The 16,175-nt window shown below is 46.6% G+C and overlaps 1 protein-coding gene across 1 annotated transcript; it reads right to left on the bottom strand.

Annotated features, from left to right (window-relative positions):
- Positions 1-8,151: 8,151 nt before the first annotated feature.
- PCLAF (PCNA clamp associated factor) lies at positions 8,152-15,263 on the bottom strand. The gene is made up of 4 exons (XM_019477380.2): positions 15,144-15,263; positions 14,988-15,068; positions 13,975-14,143; positions 8,152-8,700 (listed from the first exon to the last, which is right to left on the bottom strand). The coding sequence occupies exons 1-4, from the start codon at positions 15,193-15,195 to the stop codon at positions 8,637-8,639; spliced, it is 366 nt and encodes a 121-aa protein (XP_019332925.1). The 5' UTR covers positions 15,196-15,263; the 3' UTR covers positions 8,152-8,636.
- Positions 15,264-16,175: the final 912 nt, after the last annotated feature.

Genomic DNA, 16,175 nt, shown 5'->3' with positions numbered 1-16,175 from the left:
TCCAGATCCAGGTCTGGCTTAAGCAGCTGGGAGAACAGATCAGCAGTGACAGCGACACAGGAGTGTGTGTGTGTGTGTGTGTGTGTGTGTGTACCAATGTTTTTTGCCCTTTGGCAGTAAAAATGAAGGTGACTTCCCCAGGAGTAGGAAACCTCCAGTAGCTTCTTCAGCACCATGTGCTCCTGCTGCTCTGCCCTCCCTTGTGCCCAAGCTGAAGATACAAGCTAGACTGCTACAGGGTGAAGAGGAAAGGAAGGGATGGGAGAGTGCCTGAGGCACAGTCTGGCCTGTTATGCCTCTGCAAACATATGCCAGCTCACAAGAGAAAAATTACAGTCTAACTCCACATATCGCATAATTTGTGATTGCAAGACGTACCCGATGCATACAGTTAAACCAACACTGATAACATTTTCTCTGAAGAGCGGGAAGTGATACATTAAAGAATGACACAAGAGCAGTGGTCTGGGTGTTTCCGCAGCAGAAAGGAAACCAGTGCCTTGTAAAGGTGGCGTTGCTAAGTTTTCTTTGTACTGTAGCACGTAACCACAGAGAGTTCAATTCAGCACTATATCTGGGGATTTATGTGCTCTGCAGATCTTTTGCTAGCCTTCTGCACCAAATAAATTCCATTGTGTAAGACTATGTGAGGTGTTCTAGTAAGGTTTATTTGTAATACTTTGGGCCACCAAACAACTGAACCTGTACTTGTTTGGATAGGATCCTTTAGTCTTCTGACTGTTTTGACAGTTGCAATGTAGTGGTAGGCTTGTGTCTGCCTGGATGGCATTACACGTGGGAGACCTAAGGGGAGAGGGACAGGGGACAACTAAGTCTGAATAGGCCCTGCATCTTTCCCTTAGCAGTCATTCTTTGCCACTGTGAGGTACAGGCATATTTCTTTAATGAAGTGGCAGTGAGCCTAGGCCCACTGAGAAAATGATAAGCCTTTCTCAGTTAGGGAGGCCACTAGATACATAACAAGAGATTCCAAGAGACTATAAGAGAAAACATGGATGGGAGAGAGGGTCAAAAGTTAATAATGAGTGCTCCAAGGGGGAAAACTAAGCAGAGCACTTTGGCTAGTGCCTGCTGCCCCTCAAAGAAGTCTGAGAAGCCAGTAGCTGCCACCCACCTGTGAGGAACAGGAAACTGAGCTGAATGGACCTGTGTTCGGAGCCAGTGCGGTGCTTATGACGTCCAGACTTTCAATGCTTTGTGTAACAGAGTCATGGCTGCAACTCTGTTACTAAGAAAGGGTGACAGCTGAGGATAGTTGCCATGGCAGGGAAAAGGTGCGCCACACCCTCAAGAGCCAATGAGGCTCCGGAAGGAGGAATAAGAAGGAGAGGAAACTGGAGAGAGGTTTCCTTCGGGCACCTCCACATTGAGAGAAGTGGGCAAGGAGTCTGGCAGCCAAGGATCCGAAGGAAGGTCCAGAGGTTGTGTGTCACCACACAGACGGTGACAGGACCGGTGGATCGATGTCCCTCGAGTTTGCTATCTTCCTGAAGAAACCAATGGTGATGGTGAGTCCCGGGGAAACGGAGGTCGGCGTGGCAAAAGCCGTGGCTCCGAGTCAGGACAGAGCAGGGCTGCCCGGGAGAAAGGGGGCATGGGGAAGAAATGCCCTATCCTGCCTGGGAGAAATGGGACCCCGACTCCTCACCCAGAGAGAGGGTGAAAAAGAAAAAAAAAAGAAAACAAGTAAAGAACTGCACTCCGCAGGCTGGCACAGAATGTCACCAGGGAAGCCCAGTATCGGCATTAATCAGCCACTAATGAGGCAATTAGCGGCTGATCACTGAAACTGCCTCTAATACTTAACGTCTGAGCTCAACAACAAGGATCCCCGAAACACTGAAGAGTCCTCGGTGGATGGTCCAGCAACTGCTCCTTTTTCAACTGATGTTCCTAGAGAGAGGGTTAGACCCTATTAAGAATAATAAAGCACCTGAATCAGAAATGGAGCATGCGTGGTCCTTCTCGTGGGTATCCGTGTTAATAACATCTCCTCCCTCCCCCAATTTTGTTTAAAGATCAAAGTCGTGGCAGGCGAGAATAGCAGGGTGCAGGGGTACCCAGCTCGGACCCGCTGACACTTTGGGTAAGTGGCTTCTCAGTAAAACCTTAGTTCTGGACTTCCAGGCATACAAACATTTAAGGACTGATAAAGTGCAATGATGTTTGACAACATTCTCTGAAACTTGTCTTCAGACTAAATCAATTTTGTCTGGGAAATCGGCAGCCGTTTTGAAAAATAGCCATTTCTAACTGAAACTTTAAATAATACCTATATCGCAAAGCCAAATTCAGCCATGATAGGGGTACACTCTAAGTAAAGCCAGTCCTCTTAGACCAAGTCTGAATTCAGCCCTTAGACCTCATGTGCAGGTTATAGCTTGTTTATGCATTGTCAGGATAAGAGTTCTACTTTCCCAGCTTCTTGGAAATTGAGCACCTTTGTCAATGACCAGAGACCTGCTTACTGCAGTGCCTGATCCCAGCAGCATGAATGGGGTGCACTACTCAGCGCAGAACTAGGAAGGTGTTAAGATGTGTTCAGTTCTAGCTGCTGCTGCCTGTCCAGATCAATGCAAGAGATCTAATAACTAACTTGCTCCCATACAACTGTGTCTTCAAAAGAATTCCACACTTACATGTCCTCTCTGGAGCAAGCTGAGACAGCATGGAAAGCTGTCTCACACACTCTAATATTGCTACTTTAAGATCTCTGAATGGCAGCTTTCTGGGATTGAAACACATACATCCCAGTGGGACTCAGATTTCTGCACTAGTTTCACTAAATAGGTACAACTTCTACATGTAGACAATGCCCCAGTTTAAATGTTTCCTTACTATAGCTCTCAGTTTGGAAGGTTTAAAGCCCACCATTTGATGTGCCCTGCAGATAATTCTCTATCCAAGGGCATACAACATCCTTGGATTTCAGTTTCAAAGTTACAGTTTCTGGTTTAAACCTCACCCCTAAATCTTTCCGACAAACCTACTGCTTTGCCACAAGCCAAAGCATTTTTAGCACTTTTACTTTACAGGCTCTGTTCTTTTGTTAATTTTTATGGCAAGGTAGATACTGTATGTACTTATTACATTAGTTTGAACTTTCTTTGTGCATACAGTTCACTTTACATTTTGCTTTCTGCAGTAATGGCTGCTGAAGTTGTCTTCTGTATGATTTTAACAGTCTAGCTGCTTCTAGTGAAGGCTTCTAGTGTGGATGACAAGTTTATTTCTTACTCATTGGCTTGGAAAAGCACGCTGTTGATTTCTCTTTAATTTTTTCTTAGTCTTAGGTACAGCTCTTATGTTTTTCTGTTTTCCAGAGCTTGCGATTCAGTAAGTATACATGTTTTAGATCTTGGTGTAGATCATAAATTGACATCTAGGGGAGAGAAAGGAAAGTACTTTCATATTTAGAATGGTCAAAAAGAAAACTTACACAGCAGAATACTGAGAAGTGGTTGGGGATTCCTGTCCATTTCCAGAGATTATTCCACATATAAGGGGAATTTAAACCTTTCACGGGTCTTCAGAAAACTTTGAAAATGCCCCAGGAAGGCACACGGACCACCTGCGCAGCTACCATATGGCTGAGTTGCCTGATGCAGTTTTAATTTCTATCAGCAGTAAGAAGACTCTCCAGCAGTAGAAGACTTCCCTGAGTTGTGTATGGCCCTGGAAAGCTACAAAATGGTACCCAGCAATGAGACATCCTTCCCTGATACTGGAGGAAACGTGTGGCCATGAAATGATCACTGATCAGTTAGGAGCTGGTAATAAACTAACCCAAGTTAAACTGAGGAAAGCCAGTTAGTTGTAAACCAACATGTGTCCAGAGATTTGCACTGGTTTAATTAAATGTATTAAATGGTGTCATTTGTTTTTAAACAAGGTCTCACAGGAGGCTAATTCCTCAGCCACAATGGCAGTTTATGCAACCTAAAACATTTCTCCCCACAGAAACAGAAATCCTTTTTTTTTTTTTTTTTTTTACAAGCTGTGAGTATTTTAGTAACAAGGCTCGCCATTCAGGTTTAATATCCCCTCAAGTGTAACGAGTACTCATGGTTATTAGCATGCCCAGGTTTTATTTCTTTTTAGTACTGATATCGATTTTGCCATTAACACTTGTATAAAAAGGGGGAGAGCTAAAATTACAGAGTTTCTATTATTTGGAATTGACTCCATTTGTAATCCTCTTTAAATGTGACCTGCAAGAAGGCAGCTTGCTTTGACATGACTTTAGGCTGTAACAAAGTTTTTATTTTAGTGCTTCAGAGGCAAAACTGGGCACTTGAGTACCCTGGGTGGCAGCAATGGACTTGGCAGTGCCAATGGCTCTGCTGCTCCCAGTAGCATCCAGGCCTGGAGTGCAACTGCTGCTGTTTGTGCCCCTGCCAGGTTTGTGCACCTCCCTTCCTTTATTACATTACTGTAGTGCTTATGTACATGGGAAAACTTACAAGCATGGGCCAATTCCTAAGGGTCTGTACACAAGCCCTTAGACACCAACAATGATCAAATACAGGCTTCCCAAGATTTAACAGAGTTCTACATATGATTCTAGGATGTATTATGAGCTCAGCCCCTACTTGAAGGGCAGACACATCAGTTCTTCAAATAACACACTCTTCTACCAAAAATAGTTGTCTAGAAGTCCTATTACCTCAGCTTACTGCTTTTGCATCATTCACTAATGGTCCAGTCACTTGTGAGCCTGCCACAGTTCAGGTAACTGATAGGCAGGATTTCTAGAGGTCTCCTCCACTGCACAGTATAAGAACAGGATTTAACTTTGGAATTGAAAGCACAATGTTTTTAGTTGATATTTTGTTTCACCTACTAATCATGTAGGGATGGAAATACCTGCTTATATTTTTGCACCATTTATACAATTTACTATTTGATAGCTCACAAACACCTGGGCAAGGCAGAAATCATATTGAATGTACTTTAGACTTGTCTTAGGCATTTAGCTATGGGTCACTGCAGCTGCTCAATGTTTGCATTATGGCAACAGTTGTGTGAAGTGCATTGCCTCAGGCCCAACAAGGGATAAGGCACTAATGAAATCCTTGCTTATAGTTGCATTAAACAATTCATTGCAGCTCACAGTTTTATGCCCAATTACTGCTTGTCATTACTAAAAATCTTGAGCTTTTTCTTAAAGATATGGAGTGGGGAGGGGAAACCTGTTAAAGCCTTTAGAAAAGAAAGTACAAGATTTTAATTTAGCATCCTTTATTGCCTTTCTACTCAAGAAAGGCCCCCGTTAGACACTCACTGGCAATAATTTTGAGGCAAAGGGGTATGGAGATGGGATGGAGCTGGAGCCCAGTTCCTTTCAGTCTTATTGCTAGAGAAATGTGGACATAAATGGAACTCAAATCTCACTTTCCAGGTATGATTTAGGACTTGGAAGTCTGTTGTCTAGGGCAGTGGTGTTCAACTTAGTCTATGGGGCTCTCCCCAGGTCTTGAAATTTGGCAGCGGGTGAGTGGTTGCAATGTTGCCATTGTTCTGGATTAAACTGTGGCAATCAACTGCCCTGCACGCTCAACTGTGCTGGTGAACAGGGCTGTCGCAACCAGATATGACTTCTGGGGTCACACCTGTAGACTAACTGCTCCCACCCTGTGCCAACCCCGTACTGGGTTTTGCTCAAGGACCAACCCTGTGCCACTCACCTAGTTTATGGGGCCAGGTTAAGCACTACTTGTCTAGCAAATCCTTACTAACATAGGTGTCTAAAGGTTGTCTCTGCCCTCCATCACTGCACGATAGAAGGCTTTAGAACAGGGGTGTCAAACATCTGGCCTACGGAACCACATCACTTGGTTCACAGGGCTCCTCCAGGGACCAGGGCTAGGGGTCCACTATTGAATTCTAGGGTGCAGAATCCTCCTGGAGATTTGTTTCAGGAGCAGCAGAGCAAACAAAGGCCATGTTGACTCAGCTGAATGAAGCCTGCAGAGTCAAGCAAAGTTGAAGTCCCTACTCTAGAGATGGTTTGTTTTTGCCATGCATAGGTTTTATTACATGAGCAAGTACAGCTTTGCTGCTATAGTTGCATCCACACTAGAATCAGTGTTATTTCTGTACAGCCTGGGTGCTTCTACATGAGATTTACAGTGCAGTTGACTAATTAGCTGTGCAGTAAAGGTCTAGACATTGACGTATGTGTCCCCATTAGACTGGAGTAAGCTAACTTACTCCACAGCAGGATACTACTTTTTGCTCTGGAGTTTATTCATGCACAGTAATAGCATGTGTAAACATACTCAAGCACTGGCAGGATCTTAGATGAAGCTCTGCTGCCATTGTCCAGACTAGAACAGCTAGAGGGATTCTCAAGCAGGGTGCCACAGCATGCTGGGGTGTCTTGAGATCCTTTCAAGGGTGCAGTGTGGAGCCATACAATGTTAGCTGCATTTTACAAATCTGAGTCACAAGATAAGCCCGAAGATTTAAAAAATCCACAGCTGTGGCCTTTGAGGTCTATGCAACAGAAAAAAATGTTCTATTATTGTTTTGTAGACAAATAGAATGAAAACCAAGAGCTGGTATTTTCCATGGGATGCTTCAAGTCCACCTAGGATTGCCTTGAGTTCAGAAAGACTGCAGAACTTTTGAACAAGAGTATGAATGAGTGTAGAGTCCAGCAGTGTCGCAGTGGATCCAGAAGATGCCAGCAAGCCATAGAAATAACCATTAGGACAATAAAACTCACTCTATTAGGATGTCCCGTTATTCCATTGGTTAGCTTCCAGCCAGTGTCAAAAGGAGGTATGTGGCAGCCCCATCCTGTTAACCTTAAACTGGTAATGGGCAACCAGCCAACACTCTCCAGTAGGAGTGGGCGAAGCAGGCCCTATTCGATTCAGATTTGGGCCAAATCAGGGACAGGGATTCAATTTGTTGATTCAGATCACTGTCCCCGATTTGATTTGGGCAAATCCAAATCTGAAGATTCGATGCCAATTCGGATAATCAGCAATTTGGATATAGACACAGCTTTAAATGTTTTTTCTACATAGTTTGAGGTACCAGTGCGGCTCCTGATTGCTGCAATACTGAGGCAGATGGAGCAGCCCATGCGGGGCGGGGAATGTGCTCTTTGGCAAACCTGGAAGTGGACCAGAACTACTTCTGGTCCACTTCTGGGTCTGCCAGGGATAACGCTGCCCCCCCCCCCCCAATGATCGGCTTCAGGGGGACCCCAGGTGCCCCCCCAAACCCAGGAGGCACCAGTCACTGAACTGGGGGTTGGGGGGTGGGCCCAGCAGACCTGGAAGTGCTTCTGGTCCACTTCTGAGTCTGCTGCTGAGCGTACTGGGGAGCCCCCTGTGCTCCTGTGGGATGTTCCATGCGCCCCAGTATCACAGCATTCATAAGCCCCCTGGTACCTTGAGGTATGTAGAAAAAACATTTAAAGCTGTGTCTATACCCGAATCACCAAATCTTTCCAAATCTCTCTGAATCGATTTGGAAAGTTCCGAATTGAGCTGACTCTCTGCCAAATCGAATCAGGGACCAAACCTTCGCACAGCCCTACTCTGCAGGGTGGCCAACCCATAGCTCCGGAATCCAAACTTCCAAGTCCAAACTGAGTAATGTGCTTGCTGTGAGCAGTTGTGTGGTGTGATGTGATGTGATGTGATGGCTATGGAAGCTGGTCACTGTGTGCTTATGTAAAGATTCAAGGAGATGCATATTAACTTCTGAAGAGCCACATGTGGCTCCAGAGCCACTGGTTGGCCACTCCTGTTCTAGAGGTAGGAAGAAATAAATAACTGAAATCTTTTGCTTGGTTAAACAGAAGCAATTCAATTTGTAACAAGTACCCTGCCCACTTTAGTTTAACTTAAGAGACTGAGGTAGATCTGTTGCTTTAGGTAGCAGGAATACCAACCATTGCACTACAGGACAGCCTAACAAAATCAGGGTAATGTAGAGATTAAATCAGCTCCATCTCTTTTTATCTAGGCACCCTGTGTCTCAATGACACCCTCCATTATTTCACCCTGACTCAAACGTCATGCTTCTGCTTTTTAACATTAGTATATTTTTCTAACTTTAACCTCATAAAGAGAAAGCAGTGACCAGTATCAGTCAAGATACAGATTCAGATTTGGTCGCAGGATACTTTAATTTAATTATTTATAAGTAAAAAATAAAAAGTCAAAGTCTGCTTTTTCACCAGAGCACAAATATGGCACAATTCTTAGCAAGAGAAATGCCTGCAGGTGAAAAATAGTACAATATAGTGAAATGGCTGGGGAAGGCAACAATTTTAAGCAAAGGTAAAAAAGAAGTAATAATAATAATATAATAATAAGATTTGCACAAAATGTTATATTGCATGCTATGCTTCAGAAGGTATATATTAATTTCACCATTATTTTTCTTGTAATCACTCAAACTTATAGCTGATTATTACTTAGTAAAAAGCCCAACATTACTTAAATTCTGTACAATAACTGAACAAAAGCCAGCATGAATATCAAATTATATACAAAGTGTACAAAAATCCAACTCAAGTATAGGAAATTAAATTTCAGATTGGAGGCACAAGAGGGTCACATCTGCTCATCTGCAAAGGATGTGCAAGAGGGTCACATCTGCTCGTCTTCAGAGGATGCGTCATCTTCTGTGGGATCTGGAGGGAGGGGGCAAGCTCTGTGAGGGGAAAAGAGTATGTTAACTTTTCACAGAATCATAGAAAGTTAGCGTTGGAAGGCACCTCAGGAGGTCACATCTAATCCAACCCCCTGCTCGAAGCAGGACCAGCCCCATCTAGATCATCCCAGACAAGACTTTGTCTAGTCAGGTCTTAAAAACCTCCAAGGATGGAAAGTCCACCACCTCTCTGGCTAACCTATGCCAGTTTTTACTACGCTCTTAGTGAGACAATTCTTCCTCATATCTAACCTAAACTTCCCTTGTGGCAACTTGAGACCATTGCTCCTTGTTCTGTCATCTGCCACCACTGGGAACAGTCCAGCTCCAGCTGCTTTCACCCTTACAATCTATGAATTCCCTCAAATTCCCTCCCTTCAGATAGTTGAAAGCTGCTATTAAATCCCCTCTCAGTCGTCTCCTTTTGCAGACTAAATAAGCCCAGTTCCCTCATCCCTTCCTCATAAATCATGTGGACTTTAAGCAGACTACCATGTACTGACCAATACTAGTCACAAGTTTGGGCTTTTCTTTTTTGTTTTTAAAGAGTTTTGACAATGCATGTGATTATTTGTAACAGGTGCTCAACCTATTTACCCCAGAGGCTGTCTGGCTGGAGCCTGGTCCATCCACAGGCTAGATCCAACTGATGGGCCTGACTGAACAGGTACAGTGGGGCCCAATCCAGGGATGAAGAGGCAAGGGGATGAGGCATGGCTTAGCCCTAATTTGGCCATGTAGGGTTTAGAAACTTAGCAGGAAGAAGGGGTGGCTGTATTAAAATTGCTGCCAGATTTCCCAACCCTTAGGGAGACCCGCTGGCTCCACTGGCAGTTGAGCACCTGTATTTTTTAAAGTCTTCTAGATATCAAATAGGAACCTTCCAATCAGTACAAATACACAACTTCTTTTTTAAACCTCATTTTAATAAAACCTCGGGCTAACAGTCGTCAACCAGCTTAATTTGTAGCCGATTAGTTCAAACTACTACTCCAATTATGTGGTGAAGTTGTTTACACATGAATGGCAATTAACTGGAATTAGCTGATTGTTCTAAGGATAAATCAGATATCTTTTATTAGACCAACTAAAGTTGGAAAGACCTGAAAGCTTGCAAAAAAGAAATCTTTCCAAGTATTTTAGTTGGTCTAATAAAAGATACCTGATTTACCCAAAGAACCTATGAAAACCTATGAAATCTATGAAGCCTTGTTTCCTTACGTCCTTAGACCCAAAGAGCTACAACCAACATCCCTGATTGCTTTAAGGCAGAGTTGATTCTGATATTTCACAGGTTCTTAATGCAGGACAATAGGCCTGTCTATCTGTAAAGTCTATGGTTTGCTGGGAGCCAAAACCCTCAAATTGGAATCAAGATAGCTGTATTAAGGAGAGGTCTTCAGTCCAATTCAGGGCTCTTTCTGCAGCATAGATTCTCCACATAAAGGATAAGACACTGTGCCCTTCTCATACTGCAAGACAGAGTATGATTTTAAGAGGCTCAGAGCCCTTTATCCCCCCTAGGACACCTTCCTCCTGCCCCCTCAAAGATATGGCCCCAAGTCTCACCCATTCTGCTCTTAGTTCTTGTTCAGGGACCATCCTGCAACTCCCAAAGTTTAAGAATGCAAGTTTTACTTCTAATCTTGTTATTCCTGAACCAGCAGCTGTCCAAAAGGATAGGAGTCTTTATAAGACAAGCATTCATATTGCTCACTTGCAAACTGCAACAGCTCCTAAGATTTTTTTTTTAAGTGTCAATTAAGGTAGAGAAACAGCAATTCAGATTTTGAAAAAAGAAAAAAAAAACCCCAACAGAATAAGCCAACATCTTCAGCAGACTTTGTAGAGCAGAAATTAATGATACAGGTACTCCTCACATAACATCATCCTGGTTAACACTGTTTTGTTATTACGTTGCTAATCTATTAGAGAACGTACTCGTTTAAAGTCTCACAACTTTCAGTTATAACGTTGTTTGGCTGCTGCCTGCTAGTAGGTAACTACTGTGACATAATTGGATTTGCTTAACATCAGTTCACTTAAAGTCACATTTGTCAAGAATGTAACTACGATGTTAAGCAAGGAGTAGCTGTACATTAAGTTAGGGCAGTAGCAACACAGTTGTTATATGAATCTGAGGATGCCTAAAGTTGAAACAGATAATGGTAGCTTGTAATATGTTGGGGTTAAATGCATCCGTGTTAAAATAGCACACAGGCTAGTGGGGCAAGCTGAAGCATGTGACTTGCACAGAAAGGGTTAACTGCATTGGAGGCAGACCTGTGCAAACCTCCCTGCTCTGTTAGAAGAGAAAGAGCCATTAAGAGACAATGGATGGCTGAATACAGGCTTCCTGAAGACCAGTCCTTAAGGGCACTAACATAAACAGGGAGGTGGCTGATCCAAGGGATTGTAAATCTAGCATGTAGGAACATGGTTGGAGCTTTAGTTCAAAGTGCCCCACTGCCATTTTTTCAGTGCAGGGATGCTGATACACATGATGCTCAGATCCTTTTAATTAGCAGGGCTCAAGCACATCTATAAATGCCCAAAGGCAGTGCAAATAAACTATCTGGGGGAAACAAAGAGAATGCTCCAAGGGGAAAATCCATGAGAATAGGACTAATTTACCTAATTAACTTACTATCACTTCATCAGTCTTTAAATGCCACTGCAGGAGGTCAATAGATTAGAGACCTTAGTGTATTCACAAAGAAACTTTATAGATGACACCAAAGTGTGCCACAGGAAGTCATTTCCCTCAGCCTCAAGCATGCTTTCTGGGTTGCTTTCATTTTAGCCCCCTTCCCACCCCGGCACCAGCAATCGATCTTTACAGAAACAACTTAATGGAGTAGTAACTGACTATAAAACTAACTCCTTAGCTGCAGTAAGTGACCCATCAAGTCTGTTACTCTGCATATGCATCTCTCCAACAGAAGCAGTGAAGCCAAAAGAATGTCAGTTTTCATTCAGTGTTGGGGAAGCACTATAAGAACAGAGGCGAGACAATTCTTTAAGAAGGGAGTAACCACAATTGCATCATAATGGAACTCAGCAAGTTTGAGAAGACAGTATAATGGGATAAAGTGTTTTTGGATCAATGATCCACATGTGGATTCAAGGGTCTACAATTCCCACATGGAGGCTGAGCAATAATTTTCTCCATAGAGAAGGTACCTAGTAATCCCATGCTTCAGGGCATCTACTGGTTATCACCACAAGCCATGAAAGATTCCCTTCAAAATGCTTGATAGGCTCCCTGCTCCTTCCTCCAACTCAGGGCCAAACGTATGGTCTGCAGGCTGGATCTGGCCCACATCATCGCTCCATCTAGCCTGCAATGTTCCAAGTGCTGGGGAATTACAGGGTGGTGGGGGATGGAAAGGAACCTACTGCAGAACCTGGGTCTGCAACAGACACGGCCCTTGGTGACAGAGCGAACAAGTGAGGACTATGCCGACACTAAGTTGCATTCACCCTTCAGTTAGCTACCACAGCCCCTTGTGCCACCTCCACTGCTACTTGCCCTGCCACTGCTATTCTCATTTGCCCTGTAGATCCAGCCTGAGGGACAAAGCACATCTGACACCCCTACTTGAACACGTCCACCACTGGCTCCTGCTGGTGTTTAAAAAGTTCTCAGGTGCCTCAGTGGAAAATACTGCTGTTCTGCTCAGGGATACAGTGACCACCAAGTTGGGGTCAGGAGGGGATCTTTCCCCCCTCAAATCAGATTGGCCAGAATTGCAGGAATTTTTGCCTTTGTCTGTATGGTACATGGCCCTCTTAGGAGTCTAAGAGCAGACAGCAATTACTTCGCTGCCCCTGCAGTGGCAGGGCATGGCTGGGTGCCCTAGTGTCCTCTCTCTCTCTCTCTCTTTTTTTTTTTTTTTTTTTTTTTTTTTTAAACACTTTGGCACAGTAGGGAGCTTTGGTTTGTGGTGTGCGGAGGGTGAGGGGATAATTTTTTAAGGACTCTTTGGATATATAGTTACCTACAAAATGCAGGGGACTACAGTGGACTAAACAGCCCAGGAGGCCACTTCCAGTTCTGTGCTCCTAATACTTGCATATCTAGCACCATGGGAGAGGTCAAGCTTCATGAAACACTGCTACTCAGTCTTCTACCTTGATCTGAGCCCAGTAGCTTGCTTGCTGGCCAGAGTTTCCATTAGAAAGTTTTAATCCAAAGACTACACCAATATCAGACATCTGTTCTTTATAAACAAAGCCAGGCCAATAATTACTGTATCTGGACAGTTGCACTGCATTGGGCTACCAAGTCTGAAGGGTGCAAAAACCTGTGAATCAACAGAAAAGTACAACACTGAACAGAGTTGCCTCTACTACACTTCCAAAACAGCAGCAAAGACAAGCCTGCCACCTGTGGCATAGACGTGTTACAAAAATTTCTGACTCATGCAGGGCTACAGCGTTCCAACAGGTGAGCTGTTTCAAATATCACAAGTTCTTTATACCCACTCTCTGATCTTGGTTATGATGAACACAGCCCTTGGCCTCCCTTCAGCCTATCTTCCATAACATATTCTTTTGAATGATTTCACTGGCTTTTAACACAGTGGAATAGGGAAGTCAGCACTCATAAATACGTACACTGAAAACCCTCTAACCTTGGTCACATCCATTTTGCCATAGTATCTGTCTCTTTCACAGTCAGTCCAATGCCATGGTCTATTACACTCCCCCCCCCCCGCGCACTGAATTTTAGCAGACTTCCCCATCCCTTATCAGTGGACCATCCACACTGAAATCTTGCAAAAGCCACCAGAAACAAGAAATTCTCTCACCTGAGATAAGTGGCATGTATGTTTTGTCTCCAAAAAGGGAAAAAAATATCACTAGAAGGAACAGCATCAAATCCAAGATCAGAAATCTCTTTCCCCACCAATCTAACCCAGGATTAGAGCTAGTTATATCAGGTGAAGCAGCTGAGACACTCTGGAGTCTTTCCAGAAGAGATTAGGTACAAAGTCAGGGAAGCACTGGACAGAGTAGGTAGCCCCGGAAGAACAGAAAAGTTTTGTCTGTTTCTATGACCACTACCTAGTCAGCACCTTAAAAGCTTTTTGCAAATTTCAGGTCACATTCACACTGTGCACTGATTTCAGAGCACATAGGGTTGGGAGTCAAGCCTTGTACACTCACACCTTCGATGCTGGAGTAACTAGCAGAGAATAAACACAAAAAATAGATATCATCTGTTCATGGTCTTCTCCACAACCTAAGGATGCAGGAACCTGTGCTTACTTCTTAGACGATCGTCCTTTTCCACTGCTTCCTGCCTCTTCGTCATCCAGTACCTGGTTCTCTTTCCTTGAAGAGCCTGGCGACTGCCTGAAGAACTCTCCAATCCCTTTCTGCCAGGTTGGGATGGGCCTCACGCACACTGGATTGCCACCGGCATACTTGCTTTCAACTACAAGGGAAAAATTACTGAGCTAGCCAGCTAGATGATGCCCACACATTATATGCATGGGTTAGTTCAGCATCATCCTGTGGCAGCAATGCCACACCCAGGGGGACCAGCCTGTGGCAGCCCCCGCAACAGGCACTATGCCGGATACTCAGGCCTGTGCTAGCTGCACCTGCACAGTTTCACTTCCCGCCTTCAGAGCTTCACTGCTGACCTTGAAGCCGGAAGCTTCCCAGGGCTCATGGCTTCGCCAGCTCATTGCCCAGCCACAGCTTGGGGGCAAACCCCTCCTCTCAGGGCACTGGCCCTGGAGAGACGTGGCAGAGACTGGGCAGCACTGCCAGGGAGGCAGCTGTCACCTGCCTCTGGACCCAGCACCGCCACACCAGGCCCTAGAGGCTGCAGGCAAGCAGCACTGCACAGAGCAGCCTCTGGCCAGATGAGGCCGGGCACCTAAGTGGGGCCAGATGGGTCACATTAGGTGGCAGTGAGGGCAGCTCCTGGCGCTCACAGCTGGGATCCAGCTGGAACCTCCAAGGTCTGTGATGGCTGTGACCCAAACTGCCCTGGAGGGAACCAAGCCGGCTGCCTGTTCCAGTCTGTCAGGGCCCCTCACTCTGCTGCCACCCGGCTCCCCCCCCCAGGGCTGGGGTGGTGCCATCCTGCCCCCACCCATCTGTGCACAGCCTGGGAGAGCGCACACCAACGCGGGGGGCGCCGCACCCCCGGGGGGACCGGTGCCGTCCTGCCCCCTCCCCGCGCGGGGCTGGAAGAACCCACACCCCGGAGGGGTCATTCCCGGCACCTGCCACCGGGCCGTTACCGCGGCCACGCGGGCCGCGCTCACCTCGCTTGGTGGGGGGCGAGGAGCCCGAGTTGACGCTGCTGCTGGGACCCAGCACCTTGCGGGGAGCGCGGGCAGCCACCACTGCGGGGAGAACACAGCTGTTAGCCACCCGCCTGGACCCCCGCCCCGGACCCCCGCCCCAACCCCAGGCCGCACCTTTGCGGTAGGCGCCGCCAGCCCCGCCGCAGCCCGCCTTGGTGCGCACCATGCCGGAGCGAGTGCGCGCTGTCACCGGCCGGGCGGGAAAAAACGCGCACCAGCCCCCCGCCCCGGGCCCTGCGGCCGCCTTTCCCGCGCGCCCCGCGGCTCGCTCCCATTGGCTGGAAGCGGGATCCGCGCCCACCAATCCCCGCCACGCCCGCGGCCCCGTGGGCGGGGCGGGCGCAGGAGCGGGGCGGGGCTTGCTGGCCGTGGCAGGAGGCGGGGGACGGCGCTTTACCGTGCGACAGGCGGTTCGCCCTGGGTTCCTGCCACGGGGCAGTTAGGGGCGATGCGAGATAATTGCAGCGTGTGTAAGCGAGTGTCCCAGCCTATATGATGTGCGTCGAAACCCAGAACAGTGAGCCCCGAATTACATTCGGGACAACAACCCCGGATTAGTAAACCCGGGACACTCAACTCCGGATTAAATTGGGGACAGTCAGCCCCAGATGAACCTGGTCCTCTGTCCTTAGCTTCAGTGGCCGCGTCCACATGAGCGTTTGGTTCCCCAGGAACAACTAGGAGCGGGACACCACGCGCCACGCCAGGGGCGGTCACCCCGGTGGGGTAGGGGAGGCTGGGACAGCCCGGGGCTGTGGTGGCAGCCGCGATCCTGCTGCGTCCAGCCTGGCCGGGAGCCGGAGTCTGGTTTTGAGCCGCGTGCTGCCTCCACCTACACCACTCTGCCTTTTTTTTTTCCACGGAGTTTTTTGACCCCTGGATAGCCAGGCACTTGTGCTCAGGTCAGGCCCGGATTAACTAAGCACATGCCTAGGGCCCTGACCCTTCCCCTCTCCTCTGCACCCTTGCCGACCTGGCAGCTGCTTCCTCGTGGGGAGGGGGTCTCAATCAGCCTGGGGCCCATGAGTTTGTTTGCTTAGGGCCCACTAAAGGGTTAATCTGGCCCTGCTTGTGCTTACTACATGTGAAGTGGGGGGTGGGGCTCACCAGTACATGGAGCCAGCTTCTGTCTTTGCCAAAGGGTAG

The sequence above is a fragment of the Alligator mississippiensis genome, chromosome 11 (genome assembly GCF_030867095.1).
Source record: "Alligator mississippiensis isolate rAllMis1 chromosome 11, rAllMis1, whole genome shotgun sequence".
Lineage (NCBI taxonomy): Eukaryota > Metazoa > Chordata > Crocodylia > Alligatoridae > Alligator > Alligator mississippiensis.
Note: the sequence above shows the minus strand (reverse complement) of the source record. Positions and strands in the feature narration are given on the sequence as shown.

Excerpts from the sequence above, each read along its gene's own strand:
- PCLAF (XM_019477380.2), bottom strand. The coding sequence starts at position 15,195 with ATGGTGCGCACCAAGGCGGGCTGCGGCGGGGCTGGCGGCGCCTACCGC. Across the intron at positions 15,069-15,143 it reads TGGCGGCGCCTACCGCAAAG|TGGTGGCTGCCCGCGCTCCC; the intron begins GTGCGGCCTGGG and ends TTCTCCCCGCAG. Across the intron at positions 14,144-14,987 it reads CTCGCCCCCCACCAAGCGAG|TTGAAAGCAAGTATGCCGGT; the intron begins GTGAGCGCGGCC and ends TTTCCCTTGTAG.